Source organism: Nycticebus coucang, chromosome 9 (genome assembly GCF_027406575.1).
Source record: "Nycticebus coucang isolate mNycCou1 chromosome 9, mNycCou1.pri, whole genome shotgun sequence".
Classification (NCBI taxonomy): Eukaryota; Metazoa; Chordata; class Mammalia; order Primates; family Lorisidae; genus Nycticebus; species Nycticebus coucang.
In genome coordinates this window covers 121,501,787-121,523,429 of record NC_069788.1, presented here as the reverse complement: position 1 = coordinate 121,523,429, position 21,643 = coordinate 121,501,787, and the positions used below count along the sequence as shown (strand labels likewise).

Sequence of the window (21,643 nt, the reverse complement as noted above, 5' to 3'; positions counted from 1 at the left end):
TTAATATTAATAAAATCACATTCAAGAACTTTGAGGTCATCAGTATAAGAAGGGAAATAGCTGATCATTTCATTATACTTGGTGGGATGGGTAACCGATGAGCAATCCCAAAGAATAAGATGAATTTCAATGAATAGAAAGGAGGACACACAAAGTCAAGGCCCTCTCCGGGTAGATCATCTCCTTCCACCACTAGCTTGAGAACTTAGGTTTTTTTGAGAAAGGACAATAGTTTTTGTCCAGTACCTTCCAAAGCCTGTATTGCTCTTGATGCTGGAAATAGTGATGAATGAGATAATTCTTGCCCTCCAGGAGCTTCTGATCTGGTGAAAAAATGCCTTCTCCTCTTTTCCTCTCTTTCTTTTATAGAAAGCATTCAGAAGCCATGTCTCTCCTGATCAGTGGTTCTCAACCTAGGGGTTGCAACCCACAGGAACTGTATTAAAGGGCTGTGGCGTTAGGAAGGTTGAGAACCACTGCTCTAGATATATTCCTCAGCATTTAGTCTTCCTTGCTTCACACTTGGTATGTGTTGCTCATTCTTTCCTGGGCAAGATGCGCTCTCTGTACCAGGCCCCTGATTCCTAGGAAGAGAACAGAAGCCTTCCTCTTTTCATGCCTCAGGCTATCTAGGGAAGAGATTAGAAAAATAGAAGAAGAAAGGGACTTGAGGATTAGGCCCGTTTTCAGAATGAGAAACTGAAAATGAGTAATAATTACCGATTACAATTACAATTGTAGATCTGCTGGTTAGCCAGAAAGTACTTTATGAGGACTCCCTGCAGGATGGAGGCCAGGCTCTAAGCTCAGGTACATCTGGGGTCAATGTCCTAAGTATGAAAAGTCTGATTTCCTTAAGTGCTAAGTATGACAGTTGATATCTTTGAGATTTCACTTTGACATTCTTTTGTTTTTGTTTTTGATTATTTTTAGATTTAGCACATGAGTTGTTACATACTCCTTAGCAGATTCCAACTTTAATGGCCATCATCCTGCTGACATTATTTTTTCTTTTTTTAATTGTAAAGGTACATCCCAATTCTTTCAAATGCACATTTTGGCTTGTGATAAACTTTCAAAAAAATTTTAGGACAATTTTTGTAAAATGATAGATAAGTCAAAAATTCATGTTATTTTCGAATATGAGTTCCATCATGGAACCAATGCAACATAGATAGCCTGAAATATCAGCGAAGTATTTCAGAAGAATGTGGCTAATGAACGTACAGTACATCATTGGTCTCCAAAGTTCTGTTCTGGTGATTTTCATCTTGAAAATGAGCCATGTAGATGATTTGAGACCAAGGTGGATAATGATGAGCTGATAGCTATAGTGGAAGTGAATTCATCTCAACTTACATGTCAAATAGCAGCGAAGTCTGATGTTATAATTTAATGGGCATCAGAAGAGAAATCATCTTGAAGTTTGCCTTTCTTTACTGTCATGATATATAGGCAAACCATTTGTACACTGCATTGTTGTGTGTGATGAGAAAAAGGTTGACTAAAGATGAAATACCAAAACATGGTCCACAACTGAGTATTTATCAAAAAAAGGTAATGGTGTCTGATTAGTGGTCCAGCACTGGTATTATCCACTACGGCAGGGGTATCCAATCTTTCGGCTTCAATGGGCTACACTAAAGAAGAGTTGTCTTGGGCCATACAATAAATACACAAACACTAATGAAAGTTGATGAGCAAAAAAAAAAAAAAAAGGTCTGTGCTTAATTTTCGTGACATCTGCCATCACAGCTAAGCAAAGGAGTCCTCGTGTAATAATAATTATGCAGCTGCCCATTCAGAGAGTCTTTTAAAATCACTGAGTAGGTCCCGATTTTGTGATCATTAGTATAAAAAATGCACATACCTAAGTAACAAAACATCTTTTTTTTGATATTTTGTATTATAAAAGTGGGAAACATAAAACTATTGTGATATTTGACATATTTGAGAAACTAATGCATCAATATCTGATTCAATAAAAATAGCTGGTAATTCTTAGCGAGTTCTCAACAGATATTTTGGTTCAATTTTTACCATTAAAGTGCTTCATTCTTGAAAATAGCTACTTGCAAATGTAGGTGCTGCCAAAAAGCAAAGATGTGAAAAAGGCATGATTGTGAAGCATGGAGTATTTGTCTCTGGGATGACAGGCCCAATAAAAGTTCAGTCAAGAGACACAAATCTTTCTTTAAGTTAAATGTCAGATCGCAACTCTGTACATTCCATTTGAAAATTGGCAGGTAACCTATGTCAAATGAAAATGGAATCACAGATAAACCAAAATATTATTTTCCTAGAAATCTTGAAATGTTTTCAAATTCTTGAATCAAATCAAAAAGCAAGGCTGCATATTTTTCACTGTTCACAGGACTGTTTAGCCCTTGTGTCAAAATGTATAAAAATGCTTGCCTTAATTTGAGCTTGCCACAATTTCGGTTTCATTTGGAATGCTTGGACAGACTGTTTAATTGTATCGATAACCTGTTATTCACCTTGAAGTTGAATGTTTAACTCATTTAAATGAGCAGTTAAATCTACTAAAAATGCTAAATCTGTAAGTCAGTCTTCATTATCAACTACTGGCATGAATTTGGTTTTTGATATCGTAAATGACTTGATAACATGTCACAAATCATAAAATCTTTTCAACATTTGACCTTGACTTAGCCATCTCACTTCTGAAAAGTAAATGATGTCACTATAGTCATCATCAATACTTTTAGGAATTCCTGGAATTGGTGATAATTCAATCCCTTGGCCCATATGAAATTGACAGTCTTGATGACAATTTGCATGATTTAATCTATTTTTAAAGCTTTTGCACATAAATTTTCTTGAGGTACTATTTAGTGACACTTCATCAAACATGAGCTTTGGGTGGCAAATGCATTGTCTTCTATTAATTTTACAAGCCGCTATCTTTTACCTATGATCACCATGGTCCCAATCAGTAACTATACTAGACATGTTGACAATGGACAAAGAAAACGGCTTTAATGTAGCTTTTAATGCTATTTGTGTCTTTTGATGACATTAAAGAAGCCATTTCTTCAGGCACATTATATTCATCATCAATACTACTACTGCTTCTTTTCCAGGATGTGCAGAAGCCATCTCAAGACGAATGGGGTACAACCCTGGATGCACTGGAAGTGACGTTGGCCTTGGAGAAGAACCTCAACCAGGCTCTTTGGATCTTCATGGCCTGGTTCCTGCCTGCACAGACCCTCATCTTGTGACTTCCTGGAGTGTCACTTCCAAGATGAGGAAGTGAAATTCATCAAGAAGATGGGCAACCAACTGACCAACCTCCACTGGCTGGCAGACTCCCAGGCTGGGCTTGGCGAGTATCTCTTCAAAAGGCTCACTCTTAAGCACAACTAGGAGCCTGCAGAAACCAGTGACCTCTGAGGAGCCCGTTTCAAAGTATCAGGGCTTCTGCTGGAACCTCTCCTTCCAGCCACAAGGCAACTTTTTAACCACCCTGGAGTCCTCTCCCAAGCCTTGGACCAAATGAAAATAAAGCTTTGTGCATCTTAAAAAAAAAAAAAAATGAAAATAGTCTAATGGCCAAAAAAATTATGAAAAATGCTCAATGTCATGGTGTATGGCACATCTCTTGGGGGTGGGACACAATTATAAAAGGGACTTCACAAAAAAAAGAAAAGAAAAGAAAAAGAAACTACAACATATATTCTCTAAAGAGAACCTCTTCCATGTAAAATCACTTAAGAGCCTAGGGAAATGTCTTACTTTATGGTAATGGAGTCTCATTTTGAAAATATCAGCAATGTGCAGTTTTTAAAACGAACCTCAATTAACAGAAAAATAGAAATAATAGCATTTTTTCAATTTGTTATATTTAATACAGGAGTAAAGACTAGCACGAAATGGTATTTAAAACAACTCAACATTAAATGTTTGCTTTATGAGTAAAGAACTTTTTAGATAAACATACAGTAAAAAACAGATCTTAGGAGATTTGGTTGATCCTAACAGCATACCTGGGGCTGTCTTCAATTTAGTTTTTATACTCTTTTAATCAGTTTAATCTTTATAAACCATGCCACAGGGCCATCAACCCTAAAGAGAAAATACTTTTAATTACAAGAACCATGGATGTTGTTTCACTCAATTTTAGTTGCCCAAAGTGTCTTTTATTTTCCACCATCTCCTGTAAAATTGCTCCTCCCAAGTAAAACCAATATATAGGATAAATGAAGGGGAAAAACCTAAAATTAAGACCAAACCTCTTGACAAAGCTGAACTATGTGACTATAAGTCAAACAAAATTTTCCGCAGAGATAATGACATTTGCTTAATTCAAATGTTGGAGAATTGTAAAAGGACAAACTTAGATTAAAAGGACATAGATTAATCTATATTGTTTTCTTTGTTTTGGGTCTTGCATTCTACTGTGAACAAATCAGGGTTTAACCAATCTTTGTTAGTGATAATAACTGAAAATAAATGTCATTAGTCCTAATAAAAATGTAGTAAAACTGAAAAGGTTTTTAATTACTTAATTGGTGGTCACCAAACCAATCACTGAAAGTAAATTATGCAATTATCTAAATTATCAGAAGTAAGGTATTTAAATAAAATCCTGCCAAACAGACCTAAAATTATTAAACACATTTGCTTTTAATGTAATTTTCCTACTATTTCCTACTCAGACATGTTATTATGATCTTTTACTTCTCCAGTGTACCTTTAAGATCTCTCAGCATAGTACTAAGATTAATTCATTCATATGAACTTCTCTTATAGTAACCACAATTAACAGAAAAATACCAGAAAACATCATTTATAATTGACTCAGGCATTTACTAGTAAGTTCAGGGGCTCAGAACAAAAAATACATTATAAACTTATCTCAAAATCACTCCTTAAAATATTCATTGCTATAGGGAGGGGGATGGGTATGTTCCCACTTAGTGGGCACAATATTAGGGTGTATGGCACAACTCTTGGTGGGGGAGACATTATTATAGTGGGATTCTACCTAACAAATGCAAACATTGTAACCTAATTCTTTGTACCCCCAAATTAACCTGAACAATAAAAAAATTAATATAAAATAATATTTATTGCTTTGAGATGGGATGAAAAGTTAGAGAAAAGAGTCAGAAGCACCCCAACGTAAATTTCAGTATAATTTCTGAAGTGGTTGCTTTGTTGATAAAAAAAATTATGTGACTAAACTATGAAAACAATCTTATAAATATTCAGTACACGGGAACCCACAACTCTGAATAAAACTGGTTAATGGACTAAATAAGAAAAGCCTTCTATAATTTCCATTAATGTGTTATATAAACTGCTTATTTTTATTTTGAGTATAGGTGCCAAGAGTTAAAGACGTTTTTTCTTTACCTAACTCTTTTAAAGAGCTTTATTTCCTAGTGTTCTATTCAATCTTCTAAGTCCTATTGAAGTCTTTCAGAATCTAAGGTACTTAAATAGTCTTTTTGCAGTAATATTTTACTTAAAGTAATGGTAAGGGAACTAAAATAGATCTGATTACCAAGAAAAGTTGTACTGAAAAAAAAAAAAATAGACATAGTTTACCTATGTAAGTTGCTAAACTCTCCTGGTTAACCTGATTAGTATGTTTGACAAATGATTCTTGGTTTTAAGTAGTAGTTCTGCCTAAAAATGTATGAGGCATAAAATTCTAGTCAGAGAAAATATTCCTTACAAATATGTATGTTTAGGGAAGGGAGGGAGGGGGGAGGGGGGTAGAGGGAGGGTGATTGGTGGGATTACACCTTCAGTGCATCTTACAAGGGTACATGTGCTTAGTAAATGTAGAATGTAAATGTCTTAACACAATAACTAAGAAAATGCCAGGAAGGCTATGTTAACCAGTGTGATGAAAATGTGCCAAATGGTCTATAAAACCAGTGTATGGTGCCCCATGATCGCATTAATGTACACAGCTATTATTTAATAATAATAAAAAAAAGTTGGCAAAAAAAAAAGTTGACAAATATGTATGTTTAATTTTGTTGGAATGATGGAATGGACTTTTATTCACCTCTATCCAGAGAAAAGGAAGAGTGAGGGAGTGGTATTTTTAATAATAGTAAAATAATAATATTTTAAAAATATAGTTCCTAAATTCAAAGAACTTTTAGTCTAAATGGAAACAGAAACCATGAATAAATTAAATATTAAAGAAAAATGTTTTCCCAAAATATATTTTTCCTACTGAGATTTTCCTCATATCCTTGAAGATTAAAACTCAAGTTTTCCCCCACAGGAAAGTAAAAATTTGTTAAATAGAAAAATTTGCAACTGAATTTAAGATCCAAGTAAAATGGTAAGTTTTGCTATAATTTGAAAGATTACAAAAGCCAAAGTTTTAAATCATTAGCATGATTTACAAGTCAAATTCTCCAATACAGAACCACAAAAATCAGCACACAGAGGACCAAATTAGCAGTAAAGGTGAAAGTACTTGGACACTTAAAAACAAAGAGAAAAAAAAAGAGAAAAGAAACTAGGCCAGATGCAGAGGCTCATGCCTGTAATCCTAAGCACTGTGGCAGTCCATGTTGGGTGGATCACCTCAGCTCACAAGTTCAAGACCAACCTGAGCCAGAGGGAGACCTCATCTTTAAAAATAGACAGGCGTTGTGATGGGTGCCTATAGCCCCAGCTACTTGGGAAGCTGAGGCAAGAGCATCACTTAAGCCTAAGATGCTGTGAGCTGTGGCATCATGGCACTCTATCTAGGGGGGACAAAGTGAGATTCTGTTTCAAAAAAAAAAAAAAAGAAAGAAAGAAACTAAAGTAGGTAGCAAGTAGCCATGTGAGTATGAAATCAAGACAGCAAGCCAAGATCAGTTTGGTTTCTAATGATCTCATTAAACATTTGATTTTCTATGTTTTCCTATTTAAGTGTAGGAAATGCATACTTTTCTTTTCTTTCTTTTTTTTTGTAGAGACAGAGTCTCACTGTACCGCCCTCGGGTAGAGTGCTGGGGCGTCACACAGCTCACAGCAACCTCTAACTCTTGGGCTTACGCGATTCTCTTGCCTCAGCCTCCCGAGCAGCTGGGACTAAAGGCGCCCGCCACAACGCCCAGCTATTTTTTTGTTGCAGTTTGGCCAGGGCTGGGTTTTGAACCCGCCACCCTCGGCATATGGGGCCGGCGCCCTACTCACTGAGCCACAGGTGCTGCCTGGAAATGCATACTTTTCAATAGACAGAAGCATGCCACTGGTTGTCATTTTGCTTTTATAAGACACTTTCTAATATTAAGGAAAAATCAGAGTAATTATACTCAGCAAGTATGAGATCAACAGCATTAGAAAAGGATGGGAAGGCTGGGCGCGGTGGTTCACACCTGTAACCTCAGCACTTGGGAGGCCGAGGCAGGTAGATTGCCTGAGTTCACGGGTTTGAGACAAGCCTAAGCCAGAGAGAGATCCCATCTCTAAAAAATAGCCAGGCATTGTGGCAGGCGCCTGTAGTCCCAACTACTCAAGAGGCTGAGGCAAGTGGATCATCTGAACCCAAGAGTTTGAGGTTGCTGTGAGATAAGACGCCACGGCACTCTACCAAGGGTGACCAAGTGAGACTCTGTCTCAAAAAAGGGGGAAAAAAATGGATGGGAGTGGAGGATGTTCTACAATCATTTCAACCTTAAGCATTTTTGAGTTTTGGAGAATTTTACTAATAAACTGTTTTCCCCTGAAAACAATTCTATCTCTCAGTTCTCTGTCAGCTAATGATGCCCTCATTCATTATCCCAACCATTTCAGCTCTTTCAACTTATTGGGAAAGGCCTATCAATTCTATCTTCCCAGGCTCTCACAAATATGTCTCTTCACTTCCAAAGCAAACTGCCATATTCTTTAGTACTTCTCAACTGCACTAAGGTCCTTTTATCTTAAATGGTCTCCCTCCTTCTAGTCTCTTCAAATACTAATCTAGTTCAACCAAAATACTTCTTTCAGATTAATATCACTAAAGCACCACTCTAACCATACCACTCTTATGTGTAAAACCTTTCAGAAGCAGGTTGTGACTCTAAAATAGAAAATGCTTATGGTACATTAAATAGAAAACAAAATTCAAAAATAAATAAATTCTGTCCTTATAAATATTTAAGACTGTATATACTAGAAAAGAATGTAAAAAATTAGGAGAATTAATTTAATAGGGCCCAAAACCAATTATTTTTTATTTTTTATTAATGATGTTTATGAAACAAATAACTAAAATTTCTCAGTGACCACTTTTTGCTTATATACCATGAAGCCTAACCTCTGGAATCTGGCTCTCAAACCTACCTCTCCAACCCAAGGTAGTTTATTCTCCAACCCCCCTTTTCACATAACCTAAAACCCCAGACAAAGTAAACTACCCCATTTCTCATCGGAGTTCCTATACTGCTCTTTCTCAGCTATAAACCATTGCTCACATCATATCCACCAGCTGGCATGTTCTTGTCCTCCATTTCCATGTGTCCAAATCTTACCTAACTATGCATTGTAGCCTTTGCAATACAGTTCAAATAATACATTGTACACAAAACTATCCCTGATGTCTCCTTACTCAAAACTCCAATGAACATTTCATCTATTTTCCTCCTATAAAATGTAGCATCCTGCATTTTGCACTGTAAGGTGTGTGTGTGTGTGTGTGTGTGTATCTCTTTAGAGCAAAGCCTTTATTTTAGCCTTCTCTGAATTCCACTCAAGGCATAACATAATGTCTTTCGAATAAACATGTAAAGTGAGTAATTACTTTCAACAGACAATGGCTAGGAAGACTAAAAACTAACAGAAATTATTCTTTTTACTATATTATGACTTTCCTTCTTTTTTTCAGTCAAATTATCCTTAACCTAATCTTCTTACCTGAAGATATGTTATCCTCCGCTGGACGAGATCTGTCAGATCTTTGGCCTCTTTTTCCCGCCAATCACCTGCTCCGTCTGTCTGACTGAGGTAGTATAGATCTGTCATTATAGACCTGTAAAAGCAAACAACATTGGGGGTCTAAGTTGTTTGTACTGCTTCAATAGATTATAAAAACTCCTAAGAAGAGATTCAAATTCTTCATAAAGACTGATGTTCACATTAATACAGGTACTCATCTTTCATTTTCTATGAAGGCTGTGATATTCAAAAATTAGTCTCTACCATCTGGTATTCATTCCTATAGTAAGTTTTTACTACTGAGAAAACACTTTCTTTTCAGGCCTGTCAGCTGCATTTGTTTCCCTACACAAAGCACTACAGAAATCTGTGAGAAGTGAATACACAAAGCAAAGAAATAGGTAGATAAATGTAAAAGAAAGAAGAAGGTGTCACTGAATAATACCTCTTTGCTCTCTTTACTATTACTTCATGTCTCCTCTTAAATTTTTAATTCATACTTAGTTAGAAAAAAATGTGACATGACTCCTAAACCAATGGTCAGCAAACTTTTTCTTTAAATGGCCAGACAGTAAATATGTTTAGGATTTGTGGGCCTCTGTTGTCTTTGTAGCAGGAAAGCTGTCATAGATAACATGCAAATTAATAGGTGTGGCTGTGTTCCAATAAAACTTTATTTACAAAAATAGGCAGTCAGCCAGACTTGGCCCTTTGACTATAATTTACTGATTCCCTGGTCAAAAACTTAAAATGATTATTAAGGTACTTATTCTGTGTAGCATCATAATTTCATTTAAAACATGCTGAATTTCCTGCAGAGCAAACTAAATCCCCAGTAAAACAGGAAGAAAACTTCAGTGCTGGTATAGATGGTTTTATTTAAATTGCATTAAATAAAAGCTATGACACGAACTTAACAATAAATGAAAGTAAAAACAGCAAGCCTATCTCTCTAACATCCCTCACCAATCTGTCAGCAAACACATAGACAGTTTTTGACCATTTATCACCACCAGGTAAGTCACCATTTTCTCTCCTCTTGATTATTACAATAGCTCTTAACAAGTCCTCTGCTTCCACCCTTGCCTAAGTCTATGGTATATTGTCAATCTACTAGACAGTGTTAAAACATCAGTCAAATAATGATATTCCTTCACTCTTAAAATGAACTGGCTCTTCATCTCAGAGTTAAAGCCAAAGAGTTACTTTGACCTATAAGACCCCACACTATGTGGCCCACCATTACCTCTGTGATCTCATCTCACCTTTTACCATCATCCACCTTGATTGTTCTATTTCACCCACACTGGTCTTGTTGCTAACCCCTAATGTTGCCACAGATATTTACTCCTCCCTGCTATGGAATGCTCTTTTCTCAGATATCCATCTACCTGGCTTACTCAAATGTCACTCCTATTTAACAATCCAGTATCTCCACCCCATCCTTTGGCTTTCCCTCTCCTCCTTCCCTGCCTATTTTTTTCTGTGCAATTATCATCTTCTAGTGTACAATATCGTTTACATCTTTATTTTATTATCTTTTTGCTCCTATTAAAAAAAATCTTTTAATTAGCACTTGGAACAGTGCTAATTACACTTAGTTAATACACTTTGTATTAATTTTTCTTCTATTCAAGGCATGTTTAAAAGTATGGATGGATTATATGCTTGTGAATATTATAAAGTTAGAAATGTATTTATTTTTGTCAGAAAAGTATATACATACATACATACATATAAATAAAACATGTCACACATATACTTCTAGAAACTCCCTATAATGATGGTATTAACTAAAAACATAAAACATTAGCTGGAAGTTCCAAAATACATAGAGAAAACTGATCTATAATATTAAATAAAAAGAACAACAACAGTAACAGGTATTGAATTCTTACCCTGGGCCAGACACTTATTCTAGGTGCTTTAAATTATTTCATTTAATCCTCACAACTACCTTATAAACTAGATTTCTTTAGAATGAAAGGCACTGAGAGATTACATTTGTTCATAGTCACAAAGCTCAGAAATGTCAGAGTGGGATTTGAAAACCAAGCAATGTGATTCTAAAGCCCAGGCTTGTAACCATTTCCCTAATGAATATCAACATAGGAGGTCCAGTGTACAATGATGTGTACTTTGTTCAATGTAAATAACCAAATCAGAAAGTCTGAATCTCAGAGGAAAAAGCTTTGGAGACAGACCTATTTCTCAATTTAGGCTCTCTCTCTCATTAGCTTTGAGTTCTAGGAAAGTTATTTTGACATCTCTGAGTTATTTCATCTTAAAATAAATATCACAGTATTCTCCTTATAGATTTTAATAAGGGGATTAGTTATAATAAATACAAAGTAGTATCATCTATGGTGGCACTATTTTTTTACTGCTAGAAGTCCTCAGAAAGTTGCTTCAGAGCTTCTATCTTATGTCTGAATAGTACCTACTAAGTCTACAACCAAAAGGAAGGACTCATTAGGTATGGATGACAGTAATATGTGGTACTATACACCAATCATAAAAATGATTCAAAGCCCAGTTCACAGTAACATCCTGAAGAAGGAGATTGATCATTTAGTCCTTTAAAGAAGGACTCATTTAACAGATGATTAAAATATGCCCTTAACAACTAGGAGTATATGACATAGTCTTAGTCTCTTTAACTCCTTGTTCTTATTACAAAAAAAAAAAAAAAAAGGGCAGGAATTTATTATTTACTATCACAGAAAGCTATTAGAACTACACAAGATTAACAGAATATTTGATAATAGTCCTTTCGAATAAGGTAAAACTAATAATAACATACAGATAAAAATTTAAAATCTTAGCCACGGTTTAGAATATTCATACTAAATTATGGTGGAATAGCTTTGAAAAATGCTTTTGAACAACAGGGTCATTTGTGAAACATTTTAAGCGTTTGTTTAACAGATCAATATTACACAGAACACAGCTTAGCTATTTCCATTTTCACCCAAACAGGGCAAAATTCTAGTATGTGTGGTATTATCTATTTTTATACTTGTTACTTTCACCTAAGAGTCAAAACGTTTTTTTCATGCAAAAGAGATTATAGCTGCAAAAACTAAACCTATAATTTACTGCCTCCTTAAGAAATTAACCTACAGTCTTACACAAAGTTTCAACTTTCAAGTTTTTTCAGATTACAAAACTAGGTCTTCTATGGATTACTGTGTAGACCATAGTATTTTCTTATAGTTATTGAGGGGAAAGTCACCATCTGTACGAAAATGTCACTTGATCATGGAAACAAGTCTTTAACTATCATAGTGCTATAGGGCTCATCTGAAAGTTTATTTAAAATATCTTTTCAGTTTTAAAAGTCTCTTTCCCGTTACCCTTATCACACTCATTATTCTTTATATTTCATCATATTCAAATGTAGTTATTTGTTGTTTCCTACCTATCAAATAGGAATGATCACAAAACTTGTTGCAAGTCTCAACTTTAAATAGCAGTATTGTTTCTGGAGATGTCATACAGTAGGATAAATAATCATCAAATGCCTGTCGAGGGAAAAAAGGAAATTCAATATGTTCTGCTTGACATTACATTAAATTAAACATGTGTATGCACTATATACACATATGCACATTTGCACATACACACATAAACATGTGTGAGCACAAACACACGGAGACAAAAAGCATTACATTTCAGTGACAATCATCATATACCCTTAAGCAGGTAAAAAGTGCATTAGACCAAATTTGGAGGAGAAAATTGTTTGAAATATAAAAATTAGCATTGCTTAAGCTTCTTGTCATAGGAATCAAGACATTCCTTACCAATAGAATGAAAGCTGTGCTCCATTTTTATTTAATACGTTAGAAAAACATAAAACTAAATGTTTTTGCTGAGTTACTTGAGTACTGAGTCTTCACAACTAATTATTCACATTCATCCTGTCTCTGTCTAAAAAGTAGAATAACCAGGGAGCTAGAAGATTAAATCAGAACAAAAAAGAGTACATTAATTTGTTATGATACTGCAGATTACAGTATATAAGTTATATATGTTACTTCACAGTCCACTAAAATTAATTTATTTATTCATTTGTTGTTGAGACAGAGTCCCACCCTATGCCCTGAGCAGAATGCAATGGTGTCATAGCTTACTGCAACTGCAGCTGTGGACATCCTGCTACCTCAGCCTCTGGAAATCACTAGGATTATAGGTGCTCGCCACAGCACCCGGCTGGGTTTTGCTCTTTCTTGGTGAATCGGGGTCTCACTCTCGCTCAGACAAGTCATGAACTCCTGAGCTCAAGCAATTCTCCCACCATGGCCTCCCATAGTGCTGGGATTATAGGCATGAGCTACTGTACCTGGCTAACCTTGGCTTTTAAATTGTTTTTTTTTTTTTTTTTTTTTCTTAGCTTCCTGGTTAGAGACCATGTAAAGAAGATAATGAAGTCCAGGACATAACCTTAAATTCAAACTAGTTCTTTGCTGATTCAGTGATGTTTGGAAGTTACCTATAAAATTTATTATTTGGCCCAAGATTTGAGGATAATGAAATCAGAAAGTGTCAGCTATGGCCCATCATTGGGAAACATGATGACTCAAAACCTACAGAAACCTTGGGCTTTGAGTGACTCAACCCTTAAACCAAATATTACAGAAGAGTTCCAAAAGCAGAGTATCTGGCTGTCTTGGGTTTGACTATTATATTAAAAAATCTAGTGTGTGGGCAGTGAATCTAAACCCTGTCATAAGGTCAGCTCTTGCATTTTGGAAATACAAATCCAGGGAAGGTAAATATCGAACCCTGGGTCATCTCAACTCAAACAGAGCTTCTCTAAGACACACTGCAATGAACCTGTCCAAAGTCCAGATGAAAGAAAAAATTCTGAAAGCAGCCAGGAGTTAAGCACCAACTGACCTGACAGAGGCAGAGGCATTAGGATGACAGCATACTTTTTAACTGAAAATTTACAAGCCAGAAGAGAACCGTTATCAACCTTCAACATTCCTTTTTTTTTTTTTAGGTTATAGGATAGGTTATAGACTCTGTCTTACTTTATCGCCCTTGGTAGAGTGCTGTGGCATCACAGCTCACAGCAACCTCTAACTCCTAGGCTTAGGCGATTTTCTTGCCTCAGCATCCCGAATAACTGGCACTACAGGTGCCTGCCACAACGCCCAGCTATTTTTGTTGTTGTTGTTGCAGTTTGGCCACGACCAGGTTTGAATGCACCACCCTCAGTATATGGGGCTGGCACCCTACCCACTGAGCCAAAGATGCCGCCCAACCTTCAACATACTTAAAAAAAAAACAATTTTCAGCCCAAAATTTTGTATCCCGCTAAACTAAGCTTCAAAATTGATAGAGAAATCAAATCTTTTGCAGATATATAAACATTGAGGAAATTCACCACAATGACACCAGATCTACAGGAAATACTTAGACCTCTTCTCAACACTGACCACCACAATGGACCACCAGCAAAGTAAACATCCAAAAGCTAAAGGTTAACATGTAGCTTCCATAATGACCCACACGATAAAATGACACAATGGACTTTGACAAAATAAGATGACTAGAACTCCACCACACAGTTCTCTCAATAAATGTCAATGGATTGAATTCACCATTGAAGAGGCACAAACTCGCTCACTGGATAAAAAAGTGAAAGCCATCCATATGCTGTCTCCAGGAAACACACCTAGCCTCAAAGGACAAATCAAGATTCAGTGTTAAGGGATGGAAAATAGTATTTCAAGCAAATAGAAATTAGAAGAAAGGAAGAGTTGGGATCTTACTTTCAGATACAAGCAGAATGAAAGCAACTAAAGTTAAGAAAGACAAAGATGGACACTTCATACTGTTCAAAGAAAAAATTCAACAAGAGGACATTTCAATTTTAAACATTTATGCACCCAACATAAATGCTCCCAGATTTATGAAATAGGCCTTGATGCATCTGAGCAATGTGATATCCCATAACACAATAATGGCCAGGGGTTTTAATACCATTCTAACAGAACTGCACAGATCCTCTCAACAGAAACTAAACAAGATACAAAGGACATAAATGTGTCCCTAGAACAAATGGGATTAACAGACATATAAAGAACATGCCATCCCAAAGTTAAAGAATGTACATTTTTCTAGTGAGTCCATAGTACGTACTCTAAAATAGACCACATCCTAGGATACAAATCAAACATCAGCAAAATTAAAAGAATAGAAATCACACCTTGTATCGTCTCAGACCACAAGGCAATGAAGGTGGAACTCAACTCCAACAGAAACGTTCACTCCCACACAAAGGCTTGGAAATTAAACAACCTTGTCCTGAATGATACTTGGGTTCAGGAAGAGATAAAAGAGGAAATCATTAAAATTATAAAATTACTCAAACATAACAACAATAATGAAAACACAAGTTACCAAAACTTGTGGGATACAACAAATGCAGTCGTGAGAAAGAAATTTATCACATTTTGAATATAGATGCAAAAATTCTCAATAAAATCCTAGCCAATAGATTATAGCTACACATTCACCTATATTCGAAAAACAGAAAGAGAGCACATCAACACATGAATGATCTTATGGAATTGGAAAAAGAAGAACAATCTAATCCCAAACCCAGCAGAAGAAAATAACCAAAATTAAATCAGAGAGTAATGAAATTGAAAACAAAAGAATCATTCAGAAAATTAATGAAACAAAGTTGGTTTTAAAAAATACATATAAAATCGATAAACCTTTGCCAAGATTAGCTACAAACAGAGAAGTAAAATCTCTAGTAACCTCAATCAGAAACCATAAAGGGGAAATAACAATGGGTGCCACAGATATAAAAGAGATCATCTATGCATACTAGAAGTAACTCTATGCCCAGAAATTTGACAATGTGGAGGAAATGGATCAATATCTGGAATCACACCCTCTTCCTTGACTTAACCAAGAAGAAACAGATCTCTTGAATAGACCAATTTCAAGAACTGAGATCGAAGAAATAATAAAAAATCTCCCAGCAAAAAAAAGCCCTGGTCCGTATGCCTTCACACCAGAATTCTATGAAACCTTCGAAAAAGAGCTTATGCCCATGCTGCAGAAATTATTTTTAAAAACTGAGAAGGAAGAAATCTTCCCCAACATTTTCTACAAAGAAAGCATCACAAGGGGTGGAGGCAAGATGGCTGACTAGAGGCAGCTTTCCACAGAGGCTCCCATCCAGAAGGAGAGTTAAAGGACAGAAGTTTAGCAAGTAAGCCGATGGTCTGGAGCTGAGCCAAGAGAGAATATTGAAGAACACACATAAACCTGCTGAGGTGAGCTGCAACCCCAAGGATACAAACAATAGGTACAAAATCCATCACCAAGCAGACAGGATTCCGCTCCCCCAAGAGAACGGCTCACAGTAAACTTTCTACAAACAAGCGAGCAGAGTTCAAACATCCTCCTATTTTATCCCACAGGAGACACCCTCTAAAATCCAGACCTCCTTCCACTACTAGGGTGCCATGGCACTCTCCTGCCAGGCATAAAACTATATGAAACTGTATATATTATCTACCTGCAATTCTAAACTACCAGCACTCGCCTCCACTCTCACCCCAAGGTCTGGAGGCCTGCCCCCCACGGAGTCCAGATTCTTGGGCATTTTCTAGAGAGGTATGGACAGGGCATTGGCAGTTGCTGGTCTGTACTGATTCTGGGGCAACAGGAGGAAGGAGAAGACAGTCAACTAAGAGGAAACCATACAGGAGAAGGAGAGGTGATGCCTGCAGCACAGAGGAGCAGCGGCAAAGGCGGGCACAATAGGGCTCAAAATCCTGGGTATATTTTGGGGAGATACTCCCTGTCTCTCTGGGCAACCAGAGAAAGCCGGGCATCTTCTCCGGGGCAGCCACTGGCAGAAAAGATCTGGGACGGAAATGCAGGCCCCATGAGTACAGAGTATGCCTGAGGCGGTACCAGCCTTGGTGGGCATTGAGACTGGAATACATGTGCAGCATACTCCGAGGATGGGGCTGAGCCAAGACTGCTTTAGTGAGCCTAAGACTCACCTGGCTCACAGGGGATCACAGCTGAGACAAAGGCAGGTGGGAAGAGGTAGAAACCAAAAGCTGAGTGTGAGCTCTAGTCGTGCCTGACCCAACACAGACTGCAGCTGAAACAGATACACCAGCTCCAGGCAGCAGCACAGACCAGGGCTGAGTCACAGTTTCTGTGAACTCAAACAGCATCTGATCTGCAGGGAAATATAGCCAGGACAGAAACAAATTCTGTGAAGTTGTTCTGTTCTGTCAGCAACATCAATCAGGGGTGGGTCTGGAACTTAGTGAACTGCCCCAGCCTCCATTAAGCACCCGAGGTTCTCAGGCCTCAGCTCCCCCTGCCGGATAGTGGCAGAGAGCAACGGCCTGGCATCTGCTCTTGGAGGGAACTGTGTCACAAACCTGCGGGGTTACAAGTGACTGGGTGTGACAGAGGTGCAAGGTGGGGAAGGAGGCATCAATCTTTCCAGACTAATTCATTTGCTGAGTGGGTCCTTCTGACCTCACACAGCACAAGAGCTAGTCATACTGGAGCTGCCATCAGACCTCTGCTATCTAGTTGCCGGAGAGCTTTTGACCTCTCCCACCAGAGACTGGTGCTGACTGGGACAACTGATGTGGACCTCTTGAACAGGGCCAATCACCCAAGGACTATCCAAAGTTGTATCCTGTGGGTATGGTTGTGGGAAAGTTTGATTTTCCTTTTCCAATTGTTCCCTGTGGGGGGCAGGGTGATTTAATTGCTGGTATTTCTTCACAGCTGAGACTTCAACCCAGAGTAACTGATTCACTAGTGTAGGACAGAGACCAGCTAAAAATGAGACAGAGCCACTTAGCCCCACCACACCAAGCAGGTCCCCAGTTTCTCAGGCCGTAGCACTATACGGGTTCTTGGAAAAGCTTTAGGGGAAAAGGTACAGAAACCAGTCCCAGCTCTTGGGAAAAGGACTGGTTAATCAACTCCTGGAGCCTCCAACCCACTTCACCTTATCTGCTCATCTAGTCAAACAGTGTAAAATAATCATCGGGTAGAATCAGTGGAAAAACTCTGCTAACATGAATTCTCAGAGTAAATCAACCCCCACCAAGGAATGATATGGCGGACACAACTGAAGATCCCATTCATTAATAGATGGCTGATATGTCAGAAATCGAATTCAGAATTTGGATTGCAAATAAGATTACTAGAATGAAGGTAAACTTGGAATTAGAAATTCAAGAAGCATTTCAAAAGTTTGAAGTCTCAATAATTTAATGAATTCAAAGACAAAATCACCAAAGATTTTGACACATTGAGACAAGAATTTGCAATCCTCAAAGATCTGAGAAATACAGTAGAATCCCTCAGTAATGGAATGGAGTAAGCAGAAGAAAGGATTTCTGACACTGAAGACAAAGCTTCTGAATGCTCCCAAACACTCAAAGAGAAAGAGAAATGGAGAGCAAAAATGGATTATTCTGTCAGAGAGCTCTGGGATAATTCGAAGAAAACTAGTATTTGCCTTATAGGAATCCCTGAAGGCGATGAAGTTGCTTCGCAAGGTTCTTCTTCATGACATTATGAGGGTGAACTTTCTAGACATGTCAAGAGATTCTGAAATTCCGATAGACAGTTTCAGAACACCAGCATAACTCAACCCGAATAAGACTTCTCTTAGGCACATAATTAACTTCACTAAAATGAACATGGAGAAAATTCTGAGACCAGTCAGACATAAGAAAACAATAACCTACAAGAGGAAGAATATTAGAATGACTGCACATCTCTCTACTGAAAACTTTCAACCTAGAAGAGAGTGCTCATTGACTTTTAATCTCCTAAAACAAAATAACTTTCAACCCAGGATCCTCTATCCAGCTAAACTGAGTTTCATTTATGATGGAGAAATTAAATACCTTAATGACATTCACATGTTGAAGACATTTGCAATAACTAAACCAGCTTTCCAGGATATTCTCAGAACTATGCTCCATAATGAGCAGAGCAATCCTCCACCACAAAAGTAAATTCACTCAGAAACTTTTGATCAAATTCCAACTTCCACAGTGGCAAAAGGATTAAAAATGTCCACTGGACTTTCGAAAAACTTGATACCCAAAATTCTACCAGCCTTAACAATATTCTCCATTAATGTGAATGCCTTAAATTGTCCTCTAAAGAGGCACAGCCTGGCTGACTGGATACAAAAACTCAGGCCACATATCTGCTGCATAGAAGAGTCTCATCTTACCTTAAGAGATAAATATACAAAACCCTTGAAGAAATTGGGCTGGGCGAGTATTTTATGAGGAGGACCGCCCCGGGCAATTGAAGCAGCTTCAAAAATACACTATTGGGACTTGATCAAACTAAAAAGCTTCTGCACAGCCAAGAACACAGTAAGTAAAGCAAGCAAACAGCCCTCCGAATGGGAGAAGATATTTGCAGGTTACATCTGACAAAAGTTTAATAACCAGAATCCACAGAGAACTCAAACGCATTAGCAAGAATAGAACATGGGATCCCATCGCAGGCTGGGCAAGGGATTTGAAGAGAAACTTCTCTGAAGAAGACAGGTGCGTGGCCTTCAGACATATGAAAAAATGCTCATCATCTTTAATCATCAGAGAAATGCAAAGCAAAACTACTTTGAGATACCATCTAACTCCAGTGAGACTAGCCTATATCACAAAATCCCAAGACCAGAGATATTGGCACGGATGTGGAGAAAAGGGAACACTTTTGCACTGCTGATGGGAATGCAAATTAATACATTACGTTTGGAAAGATGTTTGGAGAACACTTAGAGATCTAAAAATAGATCTGCCATTCAATCCTGTAATCCCTCTACTGGGCATATACCCAGAAGACCAAAAAACACATCATAACAAAGATATTTGTACCAGAATGTTTATTGCAGCTCAATTCATAATTACTAAGTCATGGAAGAAGCCCAAGTGCCCATTGATCCACGAATGGATTAATAAATTGTGGTATATGTACACCATGGAATATTATGCAGCCTTAAAGAAAGATGGAGACTTTACCTCTTTCATGTTTACATGGATGGAGCTGGAACATATTCTGCTTAGTAAAGTATCTCAAGAATGGAAGAAAAAGTACCCAATGTACTCAGCCCTACTATGAAACTAATTTAGGGTTTTCACATGAAAGCTATGACCCAGTTACAACCTAAGAAGAGGGGGAAGGGGGAAAGGGAGGGGAGGGAAGGCGGAGGTGGGTAGAGGGAAGGGGATTGGTGGGATTACACCAGGGGTGCATCTTACAAGGGTATATGTGAAACTTGGTAAATGGTTTGTAAAGCTAGTGAATGATGCCCCATGATCATATCAATGTACACAGCTATGATTTAAAAAAAATTTTTTTTAAATAAATAAATAAATAAAAAGAGATAAATATAGTCTCAGGGTGAAGGGATGGTCAACTATATTTCAGGCAATGGGAAATCAGAAAAAAGCAGGTCTTGCAATTTTATTGGCAGATAAATAGGCTTTAAACCAACGAAAGTAAGGAAAGATAAGGACACTTCATATTTGTTAAGAGTAATACTCAACGTAAGATATCAATCATTAACATTTATGCACCCAACCACAATGTGCCTCAATTTATAAGAGAGACTCTAACAGACATGAGCAACTTGATTTCCTCCAGCTCCATACTAGTTGGAGATATTAACACTCCTTTGGCAGTGTTGAATAGAACCTCCAACAAGAAGCTAAGCAAAGAAATTTTAGACTTAACCTTAACCATTCAACATTTGGGTTTAACAGAATTTTTATCAGAACAGAACATTTCATCCTAACAACACTAAATACAAATTCTTCTCATCAGCCCACACGGAACATACTACAAAATTGATCACATCTGAGGTCACAAGTCTAACTTCAGCAAATTTAAAAGAATAGAAATTATTCCTTTCATCTTCTTGGACCATCATGGAATAAAAGTTGAACTCCGTAACAACAGGAATCTGCATACTCATACAAAAACATGGAAGCTAAATAACCTTATGCTGAATAATAGCTGGGTGATAGATGAGATTAACAAGGAAATTACCAAATTTTTGGAACAAAACAATAATGAAAACATGAATTATCAGATCCTCCGCGAAACTGCAAAGGCAGTCCTAAGAGGGAAATTTATAGCACTACAAGCCTTCCGCAAGAGAATGGAAAGAGAAGTTGTTAACAACTTAATGAGACATCTTAAGCAACTAGAAAAGGAAGAACATTACAATCCCAAACCCAGCAGAAGAAAAGAAATAACCAAAATTAGAGCAGAATTAAATGAAATTGAAAACGAAAGATTATACAACAGATCAATAAATCCAAAAGTTGGTCTTTTGAAAAGATCAATAAAATAGATAAACCTTTGGCTAACCTAACCAGGAAAAACAGAGTAAAATCTCTAATTTCATCAATCAGAAATGGTAAAGACAAAATAACAACATCCTCCTCAGAAATTCAAAAAATCCTTAATGAATATTAAAGAAACTCTATTCTCAGAAATACAAAAATCTGAAGGAAATTGACCAATACTTGGAAGCACACCACCTCCCTAGATTTAGCCAGAATGACGTGGAAATGTTGAACAAGCCTATATCAAGTTCTGAAATAGCATGAACTATACAAAATCTCCCTAAAAAGAAAAACCCAGGACCAGATGGCTTCACATCAGAATTCTACCAAACCTTTAAAGAGGAACTAGT

The 21,643-nt window shown here is 37.1% G+C and overlaps 1 protein-coding gene across 7 annotated transcripts in view; it reads right to left on the bottom strand.

Moving 5' to 3' along the window:
- The window catches only part of FUT8 (fucosyltransferase 8), a 429,531-nt gene that overhangs the window by 108,185 nt on the left and 299,703 nt on the right, over nucleotides 1–21,643 (bottom strand). For all 7 annotated transcript variants that reach the window (XM_053602549.1, XM_053602551.1, XM_053602553.1 and 4 more), the window contains one exon: nucleotides 8,881–8,995. In XM_053602549.1, coding sequence (XP_053458524.1) covers nucleotides 8,881–8,995 — 115 coding nt within the window. The remainder of the gene's footprint in view (nucleotides 1–8,880; nucleotides 8,996–21,643) is intronic.